Consider the following 12,365-nt stretch of genomic DNA (forward strand, 5'->3'; position numbering starts at 1 on the left):
TAGAAGTGCACGAAAACACTTATGTTTTCATAAACTTTGTTTGTAGGCATGAAGCCAGCTCAGTAAATGTGTGCGTCCACATGGGTCGACTCAGGTCTGTGAAAACGGCGCAATTCCTCTTCCAGGCCTGTGTGAGGCGCTGTGACGCTAACACAGATAATAGATGTAGATGTAGGGGGGCATGTGCAGTAATCATTTGTGGAACAGTGAAAATGAAACTGATTCAAGGATTTAGGATCTACAGAAGAGATGACGAGGCGAGTTTATTCTTCAGACGTAGCGGGACTAAAGCAGAAAAAGCTGTCATTGACCGCACTTTTACTGTCAGTCCAAAAACACAGACTGACTGGTGTTTTTCTACTTGTCACCTGTGGCTTTGTGGACGGCAGTGGAGCAAAGAGCAGCGGAGTCAAACCATCATAGATCCATGAGGAAAACTCATCATAAGGTCAGTAGATTATGGATCACAGACACCACTCTGGAGCTGTGATGTCATCGTTTTAGTAAAAGTTGCGGAGACGACGTAACAACGGCGTCGCGTAAACAGCTTTTTGAGATCTTTCCACTCTGGCACCTAGTTTGGAAAATGTTCGTTTACAGACCCTCAAAATGCCGGGCTCATATGGACAATACACTGGAATGATCAAATATATTTGGTCCTCAGCTTGACTTCGTATGGACAAGGCCACAGCTACACCACATTACAGGAGCACACATAAAATGCTTCATGTCGACATCGGGCTAATGCTAACGGTTAGCTAGCGCTAGCTACAACTGCCGTTTTTTCACTTCTACTGAACAACCTGCTGTGAGATCATATCCATATGGGCACGATTTACACTTATGAGTGGTAAATAAGCCCCCTTCTGTGACAGCAAGCAAATAGTTCAATTCTGAAATCTTTAAACTTAGAAACATCAATTGAAAGAATCTCCTCCAAAAGGTGTAACTTCTCTCTATTTTCTTGCTGCACAAATATTGGTAAAACATGTTTGTAACTTTTGGCAGAGGCACCGCTCACTGGAATTGCTCAAGAAATGATAGAAAACAGACATATGGACACAAACATTTTCCTTGTGAGTTCTTACTTCTGAAATTTGAAGTTTGGCAGAAACTTTTACTAACTTAGTTCCTCTGTAGTTCCGCCATGAGAATTTTCCAACTTCTACAACCCCCTTTTTTTTCCTCTCTCTCTCTTTCATTCATGTTTCCAAACGCACAGACTCCCAGGACATTTGAAGGTCACTACGTTTGCCATTCTCTTCACTCTTAGCAGTCTCCCTTAAAAGTCCAAGATCCAACGTTTTCACCCTCTCTCCACATTTTTCCTTTATCTTCATCTCTCCCCGCGCGCTCCATCCCATCCTCATTTTCATTTTTGCTACTGAACCCTGTCTCTGGGGAGTGGGAAAATCAGCAGAACAAAGCGTGGGGGGGTCCCGGCGATCATTTGGAGCTGGGAGACTCGAGTCTTTGTGCCGCGGCCAGCTGGACCTATAAAAAAAAAAAAAAAGCCTCACAGGGGGGCGGGATGTGCGTCGAAAAGAAGAAGGCGATGCAAGGGCAAAGAGGTGTGATTCCAAATACTCCTATTTTTTTTTGACGAAACGCCCACCCCCCCGCCGTGAAAGAAGAGAGTTGGGGAGTGCTACTCGCGGCTACTTGGTCCATTGAAATGCGCTCAAGCAGAACTGGTGGCCTGCCGTTCACATCCTCCGCGGTCCAAGCGTCCTGTTTGGGGATGAGGGGTAGAGCGGTCCCACCCAGCTCTTACAACCCCGTTTGCATTCAGGGAGATTTCAGGGCAAAGTCGCTGGCACTTATCCCCCCCCCCCCAAAGAAATGCTGGTTCAGTTCGTGCTAAATCAACCAGCGCCAATGTTTGCGGTGCTTTCACAAGGTTTGGTAAATAAAAATTTGAAGAGCGCGCAGTGAAGTGGAGCATAGGCTACCTCAGGAACAATATGACCAAGTGCGATCGGACTTTGGTGTCGACTCTGGAAAGAGGTGTTGTTTTCAAGATAAAATGCTGTGGAAAAAAATTAATTTAGTTGGCAATTAAGAAACATATAAAGGTTACAGTTAAGTGGAAGAAGATGGATAACTTATTGTGATTATAATGAACTGCAGCACTTGAAGGAATTGAATAAGAAAGCAAAAGTTGAGTTTCCAAAGATCATTTGAATATAAATAGGTCAGACATTGTAAATGGCGGACACATTTTTAAAAGTATTGTCTTTTGTTTGAACCAATTAGCACCAAAACAGGCATTTCAACCTGGATAGACTCAAACAGGCATTAGAAAGATTAATTGACATATTTTTTTGACGATCTGACCCCGGCAGTCCCCTCCTGGAACCACCACCTTAACGTGGTGGTAGAGTGTGAGCACCCAAATGATCCTGAGAGCTCTGTTGTCGGGGGCTTCGTGCCCCTGGTAGGGTCTCCCATGGCAAAGAAGGTCCTAGGTGACGGGTCAGACGAAGAGCGGTTCAGAAGCCCCTTATGAGAGACAAACAAGCATGTTTAATTGTGAGGCCGTCCTTCTGTGGACCCACCACCTGCAGGAGGATGGATGGATGGATGGATGGATGGATGGATGGATGGATGGATGGATGGATGGATGGACCTAGACATTGATATATGGATTAAAGTTAGTATGGATGGGTAGGTTTGCATTATGGATGTCTTCCCCTTGAGCATGGACACTGGTGGTGGTATGGGAGAATGAAGAATGTAGCAGGGTGAAGCCATGGACAGAAGAGGCGATGATGGGGTGGAGGTGGGTCTCAGCACAGCAGGGAAGCGGACGAGCCATGAACGCTGGAGGCTTAAATGTGGGACCAAGGGCCATGATTGGCTGCAACGAAGGTGTGACTCTGGCAGACGCGATCACTGGCTGGAGGTAAGTGACGCTGAAATCAACTTTGATTCCTAAACTTTTTTTTTCTCGAGAACTGCGTTGAGAATCAAAAGCATTGCAATACGTGGCCTCTGATACGATCCATATATCGGAACAGAGACGTATTATGATATATTGCAAAACGATATTTTATCTATCCCTCTTAAATATAGTGTTCAGCTACGGGCAGTGGTTGACACAAAAGACAATTGACATCTTCCTGGAGACAAGCCGGTGATGTCCCAGCAAAACTAACCAATGTTTTATTTCAGTTATTGGGGGAAAATATATGGATTTAACATTTTTGATGGACAAAAATATCCGTCAGAATAATAACCTCTTATGAACATAGTTTTAAACACCTGAATTCATCATGCAGTCACATTTTATGGAAGTGGAGAACAGTTGGTGGCCCTAGTTCAAGTCTAATCTGAACACATGCTGCCATTACTTTACATGAACCCCTCCTGTCCACTCCAGTCACAGTAATGTGCTTGAATTAAGATTTTCATTTAATTCCAATCTCTACTCTTTTCCTTCTGAGGTGACACAAAACTGTCAAAACCATAGTATTCCTCATCCTTCTCAATCAATTGACTGTGGAAATCCAGAGGAAATTCAAAATGGCTGCAATTTCACTGCAATAATTAGCCAAAATGTCATAGATGCTACTTTTTTCATATGACTTATTAGGGCGGGGCAATTCATTGAAATTTAATCAATTCGCAATCCCTAATTTGGTCAATCTCAATAACCGTCAATGGGAGATTTTTGTGTTGATGAAACTAGAGGATTTGTTGATGAAACTAGAGGATTACAGTTGTTATTGTTAGACTTAAGATTTGGAAAAAAAAGATATGTCTAAAGTCCATGAATCAGATACGTGAATTTGTTTTTGTTATGAAAAAATTTAAACGAATTAGAGCTCGATCAATGTGAGAGAAAAAAGTCTTGATTATTACTTTGCCATATCGTCCAGCCATATATGGCTTATAGTAATCCCTTTTGAGATGACAACAAGCTCTCGCTGTATTATTATTCCTCATCATATCCACTTTCTGTGCACTTAATCTCATCAAATTTCACAGTTTCACAGTCAAGATGCGTAAATGGTAGCTGTATAAGCCATCTCTATGAGGACTCTATTGTGTTACTTCTTGGTTTTTCCCCAAAAGTACTAATGTGTAGCCTCAATATGCTGTGATTAGCTACATCTTTAAACCAAGAGTGTGGCAACATTTACCAAATAACTAGCCAATAACTACAATAAGGGAGTAGATCATTCATTGTATGGCATGAACATCCTTACATCCTCATTTCTCCAGTGAAAACAAGCCTTTCATAACATTGCCCGGCATTCTGCTACAAACAACTCGATGTTTTCTCCCTGGAGATAAGACGTGATAATAAAGCATGCCTCGTTTCCGGAGTAACCAAGTATGTCGACGCACAGCCAAGAGTTTCCTTTTTTCTCTGCACTTCCTGGTTGCGCATCATTATGTGCCTTTGTCTCCGGATCAGGGGGGGGGCATCTCCTGCAAATGGGGCAAGCAGAATCCTCACCGCCACAAAATCCTGGCGCAGTCTTAGCCTTTTTAAATGAAGGACAAATTTAGCCCCTGAGCCGCTGTGGTCGGTGTGAGGGGGTGAAGGCTGGAGGTCACCGTGCCACCGCCGGCCTTTCGCTGCCTGGACATGACACCCCATTGTGGGCTGTGGATCTGCCCGGCGGGGGGCCTGCAGCGACTGGGCTGGAGGAATGATTGGGCTGAACATGGGTGGTCAGAGTGGACACAAGTTTTCTAGGGGTCATGGTTGGTATTAAGATGATTACCATGACAGGGAAAATGAAGTATCCAATCCTGTCGTTATACATAATACAAGTCTCTGGTAGAAGTAGCAGCAACCAAAAGAGAGTAATTACTTTCTTTCTTATATTAAAGTTTAAAATGTAGTTGTGAAGAGAGGGTCAGGCATAGATTTGGGTGCTACAAAATACAAAATCTAAAGCCACAGAAAAATTATGTCTTTTATGATTTTATTTGATTACAAGATAGATAGATAGATAGATAGATAGATAGATAGATAGATAGATAGATAGATAGATAGATAGATAGATAGATAGATAGATAGATAGATAGATAGATAGATAGATAGATAGATAGATAGATAGATAGATAGATAGATAGATAGATAGATGAGGAAACAAAAAAGGGACAAATGAGGAGGTATCAGCTATGCCACACATATTTTCAATCCCTACTATAGTTCTGGCTAATGGACGTTCACTGGAGAATAAAACAGATTATCTGCTAAAATCTTCCCAGACGTTGGTGCAAGACTGTTGTGGGGCAGAGGGAGCTGCGCAGGAAGAAGAGGATGGAGGAGGTGGAGCTGGCCAGTGCAGGACACCACGCTCTGAGACCGAAGGCAGCCAGCCAAGTTTCCTCCGGTTGGTACAGTTTCCCCAACCTCCAAACACATGTGGGTCAGGTGGCTCAGTCGCAGCGACACCTGAACACAATTTCGTTGTACGGTTGTACAATGACAAATACAGTACTTACTTACTCTAAGGAGAACTGTAACACCCCCTACATGAGGTTGTTGTTTAGAATTATGGCCACTTTATTATTTATAGATAAAAAAGAAAATCACCACTGTAGGCAGTAGGAGCAGGTGCTCATCTAGATCTGAGGGCCAGAATGTACTTGAATAAGACAGGATTGAGGCTCTGTATTCCTTTTAAAAATGTATTATTTCAGACGCCAACACATTTTGAATCTACCGAGTCATCAGGGTACGCGCATATGCACACATACTCTTATTTCACCTTTTATTTAACCAGGAAAATTCAGAATATCTTTCTCAGAGGAGTTCTGAATCCACGGTGGGCCCTATTGTGCATGTTTGTATGGGGAAAACTAGACCACCTGTAAGAATCCTGTGCATTCTCTACACAGGAAGGCCCCACCTAAAACCAAACTAGTGCCATATAACACCGGTGTTTAATTGAGGACAAAATGATTAAGATTCCTATAAATGGAGAGCTGAGATGCTAAAATGTGTTTAGTAAAATGATCACAGTGAAAAGGATTTTTCCCTTATTAGTCTGAGTTGAAGCTCAGGTGTGACTAACAGAAACATGAATGCCTCCTTTATATTTGCTTACTCGAGCGAGGTATGCCACTGCTCGGTTGTGCACAATAGCAACATATTCTACTTCAAAATGAAGACTTTATTGAATGCTGTCACAGCTTTTGTCAGTCTTAACAAGGTGTGAAAACACCCTGTTGCTACTATTGATCTGAGCAGAATCCAGACCACTTTGTCTCGCTCTGTGTCTCTATTTATTTGCTAAAATAGGCTTCATTTCTAACACAGTATGCATCAATGTAGGTGTGGAAGTAAGTGATGTAAAGCAGCTCTCCTCCAGTACAAGTAAAGGTGTTTTTGCCCCATGGAGGTTTGGAATGAGACAATAAAAGAAATTTAACTTTCACTTTAATTGAAAGTTACACGTAGTAGAATATATTTAGCATCGGATCCAGACACATGACCAGGAGTGGGTGGGAGTGTTGAGATCTATAGCATTACAGGCGTGAATCTGCGGTCCTCAATCTGCAGCGGCTCCGGCTTATAGGTTTATCGCAGCACTGATTCACGGCTGTCTTTTGGAGAATCGGGCCCAAACCAGTCAATAAATCCGATACGTTTGTTAAGTGGTGACGTGACAACTCTACTTCCAGGTCCGCTGATGTTCGAGAAACTACAAAAAACTCTAAATACCACAATCAATATTTCTGAAACTGACCAGAGAGTTACTGAACATACTTATTTATCAGGCCCAATGCAAAAATCAATGCAAAATCGACTTTTTCAATCTTTGCATCATGTTATTATGTCATTCCCTCATTAAAAACATGCCTGAAGTGTTGCCTTGGCACGTTCACGTATTCTTGAGTAATCTGTAAAAACTCTGATGGCGGCCATTTTAGGGATAGGTTTGCCTGAGTCCTCCTAGGAACGCCCCCACCTCGGAGACGCCTCCGAGCTTTCATCACCAGCCCAGTAACCAACCACTGCTCCTCAGCAGAACCCCCTCCCCACTGATGCCACAGACAGCGTGTGGAGGGGGCGTGTCGGAAAGGGTCAGAGGTTCTTAAAGAGACAGAGGCCTATTTCAAGACATTCGCTACAGCCATTTTGAGAGAGCAATTTTATACAAGGCAGTTATTCTAATTTACTGCATTTACAGACCAACAGAAGGTTTTGTCATCATTGTAGTGTGATATAGACTGGTGCTATGGGATTGAAAAATGCATAATACCCCCTCTTTAACAAACGTATACTCTGGTAAAAGCCTGGTTCAGCTACCGATACCGATACTGAATATTAGATCGGAACATCCCTAATTCACAGTCCAATGGGGTAAAAACATACCACCAAAACAGAACATGAGACAGTACAAGCAAGAAGCCCGACACGCTCTCTACAAATCGATTGCAAACCCTGAAGAAGGCTCTAATGCACCACACTTGAATTACATATAAACGCGTGAACTATGATGTGCGCGAAAGGGAAACGCCGCTGAGCGCTTCAATCCAAACTCCCTCCCTCTGTCGCCTTCTGAGAACGAGTCAAATCGCGGGCGCAGCGTCTGACAAATGCTTTCGCACAACAAGACCGTCCATTGAACTCCATTACTTTTGTTTACAGCCGCGGGACTGTGTCGGTCTAATCTCCGCCGAGTCTCGGGGGGAGTCGGCTCGAGCCACGAAAAACCCGACGGCGCCTGAAATGGACGCGGGGAGGACGCTCGGTCAGGGTTGACTTGCCGCTTTGCTTTTTCCCGACGACGAGCGAGCCAAGGCGAGCCGCGAGCTCAAACTGTGCGGACAAGCAGCTACAAATTTGCCCGGCGATGCTCGACTGGTGGGAGGCCGAGGGAAGGCGGGTGGTGAGGGTGGGGTGGGGGGGTTGAGTTGTCACATTAAAGGAAGACAGTGGGAGAGAAAGGCGGCTTTGTGTTTCCTTTTCTTGTTGTTTTAAAAAGCTGTTGCCTGTCAAAAGAATCAGGCCTCCTCTTCTTCTGGGATAATTTGCATCTGTGCATGGGAACTCATCATTAAAGCGGAGTCACTAATCGACACGCTCACAATAACAGCTTCCGACGATGAAAGCGGATCATCTTTTGACTCAATTAAATGATCACATCTTTTCATCGGAGCTCCAATCGGGTGACAAAAAAAGTGTTAATTAGTTAGTTTCGTGTTTTTGTGCTCAAAATCTTCAGGCGAAATACAGTCAGCATGAATTCTCAGCATGGATCCGCTTTTTATAGGATGTGTTTTTGCTCCCAAATATAGCAAGGAGACAGCAGTGTAATTATAGATTAAGTTTAGTGTAATTCAGCACTTCCTATAAAAGTCCAGCAAGCCAAGATTATATGAATTCACTCTTTTCAAAGAATTTGCAACGATATATTGGATAAAACTATGGATGATTTTTTGCAGATAGCAGAAAGTCAAATGTAAAGCTTTTTAATGACATTTTGACGCACAATTACCATGTTTTTAATGCTTCTAACGCAGAATAAACTTACACTGACCCTTTTCCAGATTGCATCATCAGTGACATCACTTCGAGGCAGGAAATCAGAAGCGGAAAGAAGATTAAAGGTCCTATATCATGCAAAATCGACTTTCTGGAGCTTTTAGCCATGTTGTTTTGCTATTTCTGTCTCAAAAACACCCCCAGAGTAGTTTTTGGCTTCATTCACGCAGTTCTCAGTAATCCTCCTGAATCCTACTCTCTGAGCAGCTGCTCCGCCCTCTGCTGGAAAACGGCTGACTTGTGACACTTTTACGTCATAATGTCAAACAGGAACAGCCTGACGTCTGTAGTGTAATGCGTAAAAAAGAAAAGGAGGCACCGATCCCGTTCCCGAAGCACTTCCAAGTCAGAGCTGCCCCTGCAGACAGCCCCTGAGCGTCTGAACAGACGTCATGTTTGCACTGAAAGCTGTGAAGAAGGAGCTCTTTCTAACCTACTTTGGACACACCTGTTCTTTTTTCTTACCTAACGATAATGTCACAGAGACTTTATTCAACCTTCCTAAAGAAGAGGCCACTCGCCAGAAGTTGGAATTTCTGTCCCGGATTCAGCCAAAATAGTGTTTTTCTGTGACTGTCTATGATGGATGTTTGGTGAACCTTCGCCAGAATCAAAATGGATTCACTTTTATAACCAACGCGAGTCCCATAACGTAAACATCCGATGGAGCGGCCGGGACAGAGCGGTGAGTCAATCAAAACGCGTGTTAGCTTGTGTGTTAGTGTTGTCAGCCCATTTTCGACAAAGTATTTAAGCGCTTTCTTATTGTTGGTAAATGGTTCACTGTAAATAACAGTATTTATTAATCTTTTTGCTAAATTAAACACTGTCTTTTATTAATTGAAACCGGAAGCACGCCCATCACGTGACCTGTTTACGCTAGTTTAAAAGAGCTAGGCCCACAGCCTCAGGGCAGAAGCTGTGGCGCAGTAGTCGGGCCGTGGCCTAAGCCTTGTGACATCTGGGACGTGTAAGTGTCGTTTTATCTGTTTGTCCATTTTAACTTAATCCATAGTACGCTAAACTATTGTATTCTTTATTCACAGGGGACCTATGTTTACCCTTTTCTTTTCTGTACTATTTGAGCTCGAAATAAACTTTGAAAAGCCAACTGATTCTCCCTGGTGATTTCGAGGGGGCAACATTAGCGTGTGTGTTAGCGTGTGTGTTAGCGTGTGTGTTAGCTTGTGTGTTAGCCCTGTATGAAGCTGTGTTGCAGATGTCAACTCCTTATAACTGCATCGTGAAGTAACTTCACTTATTGCTGTGATATTTAGATATCTTATTGCCAATAATGTATGGGCAGATTTGCTCGGAGAGAGGGGGCGGAATTAACTCAATCGAAGCGTTGTGTCTTTCGGGTTTGCAAAATACCTCCAGAAAATACATTTCTCACAAAAATGAGTACTCCATAGTGGTAGAGGCACAACATATCATATGAATGCCTATAGTTTACTTTGGGATGGCTAAAATAGCATGATACAGATCCTTTAAAGCTGACATTGACAATCAATTCAACACAAAGAAGTGAGTGTATCTGCTTTCATGCATAAAGTCCCTAGAAGCCAAACGACTTCTTTTCCAATGGAGATTTTCTTTGCTACTCTCTGCATTTTACCGATTTCTGTCTGTATTGTCACTGTTTACCCCTTACTCCTCGACAGACTACTGAACTAAAAACTGTTTTCATCCAGATTCCATCACAGACTCGCCGCCGTGTGATTAATGAAAGTGATCCGACTTGAGAAAGAAGCAGGCCTCCACCAGAAACCTCCCCTTTTCTCTTCCCAAACCTCCCTCCTCCTCTGTTTTCCAAGGCCCCCGTCGACCAATGGCGGCTGAATGGGCACAGATGTTGTTGGACAAGACAGCGCCCCTCGGACCCCCTTCCCCTTCACTATAGCCGCGCAGCATGACGTCCCAAACTTGTTTTTTTGGATCATTCAGAGCGCCGCGTTTGTAGGATACAAATTAGCGAGCGGGAGAAGAGGGGGAGAGAGCACAAGCATGATGGAATGTTTTTAGAGCTGTTTTTTTTTGCACTTTTCATAGACGAAAGAATGGATGCTGAAGCTGAAGATTAACCGTTCCAGGAAGCTGTGGAGTGAAAGATGCGGATGCGACAGTGGCTGGTCGGGGTTTCCTGGTTGTGCACCTGGGCGGCGGTGCAGAGCAGGGGTCCGGCCGGGGAGACGGGCCTGGATTGGAGCGCCAAGATTCACGCCGCGAAGAACAGAGTCAAGGAGCATGTCGGTCACGGTCCGGGAGACAAGGCGCCGGGACACAGGAGCAAAGTGCACAGGAAAAAAGGTGAGTTTGTAAAGCGAGCCGCCAGACTGTCAGAGCTAGTGACACTTGTTGCAGATGGACAAGCAAAAGAAAAGAAGAAGAAAACAATGCATTAACTTCACTGTAAACAAGGACAAGTTAGCACTACTCATACAAAATGATGAAACTAATTATATACATTTTCTACAAACAAATCTTACTTTGACTTAAAGGAGCTATTTTCTGTATTGGAATAAAATGTGTCTATTCCTTTAGTATATGGGAAAGTAGACATTTATCCAAAAAACACTGGTTTTAAAGCCTTTTAAACAGTCATAAAATGTCAGGCTAGTAGGCTTTTTTTTTTTTTTACAGTGAAGAGACAGTTTTCCTCCTGAAAGTTGTGAAACCTGGTTCAAACTCAGTTCCTGTGACGAATTTTGATGTTGTGAATGCATTAGGAAAGTTTGAGATGAGTTTGGACCAGAAAATAGCTATTTGAGATTTGAGTGACCCTGTTTCTTTATACAATCAAGTATAGCTCCTTTAAGTTCACTGTAAACAAGGACAAGTTAGCACTACTCATACAAATTGATGAAACTTATTACATACATTTTTTACAAACAAATCTTACTTTGACTTAAAGGAGCTATTTTCTGTATTGGAATAAAATGTGTCTATTCCTTTAGTATATGGTAGAAGCAGACATTTATCCAAAAAACACTGGTTTTAAAGCCTTTTAAACAGTCGGGCAGTCAATGTCGGGCTAGTAGGCATTTTTTTTTTTTACAGTGAAGTGAGTTTTCCTTCTGAAAGTTGTGAAACCTGGTTTAAACTCAGTCCCTGTGATGAATTTTGATGTTGTAAATGCATTAGGAAAGTTTGAGATGAGTTTGGACCAGAAAATAGCTATTTGAGATTTGAGTGACCCTGTTTCTTTATACAATCAGGTATAGCTCCTTTAAGTTAACTGTAAACAAGGACAAGTTAGCACTACTCATACACATTGATGAAACTAATTACATAGATATTTTACAAACAAATCTTACTTTGACTTAAAGGAGCTATTTTCTGTATTGGAATAAAATTTGTCTATTCCTTTAGTATTTGGTAAAAGCAGACATTTATCCAAAAACACTGGTTTTAAAGCCTTTTAAACAGTCATGAAATGTCAGGCTAGTAGGCATTTTTTACAGTGAAGTGAGTTTTCCTCCTGAAAGTTGTGAAACCTGGTTTAAACTCAGTTCCTGTGACGAATGTTGATGTTGTAAATGCATTAGGAAAGTTTGAGATGAGTTTGGACCAGAAAATAGCAATTTGAGATTTGAGTGACCCTGTTTCTTTGTACAATCAGGTATAGCTCCTTTAAGTTCACTGTAAACAAGGACAAATTAACACTACTCATACAAATTGATGAAACTGATTACATTATGTTTTTTGAGTACAAACAAATTTTACTTTGACTAAATAAGCTGTGCATTTTTAAGTATAATTCCCTCAAAAGATTTATGCTCCTTATCATTTACATTTCAAGTTAATTCAACTAAAGCCTTCAAGTACACACAACTTAAAAGGTTTATTG

At 42.3% G+C, this 12,365-nt stretch overlaps 1 protein-coding gene across 1 annotated transcript in view; it reads left to right on the forward strand.

Annotated features, from left to right (window-relative positions):
• The first annotated feature begins 10,217 nt into the window (after positions 1–10,217).
• robo4 (roundabout, axon guidance receptor, homolog 4) overlaps positions 10,218–12,365 on the forward strand; it is a 33,938-nt gene continuing 31,790 nt past the window's right edge. Inside the window, exon 1 of the mRNA XM_079565567.1 lies at positions 10,218–10,825. Coding sequence (XP_079421693.1) covers positions 10,627–10,825 — 199 coding nt within the window. The 5' untranslated portion in view covers positions 10,218–10,626. The remainder of the gene's footprint in view (positions 10,826–12,365) is intronic.

This window comes from Gobius niger (genome assembly GCF_951799975.1).
Source record: "Gobius niger genome assembly, chromosome: 11".
Classification (NCBI taxonomy): domain Eukaryota; kingdom Metazoa; phylum Chordata; class Actinopteri; order Gobiiformes; family Gobiidae; genus Gobius; species Gobius niger.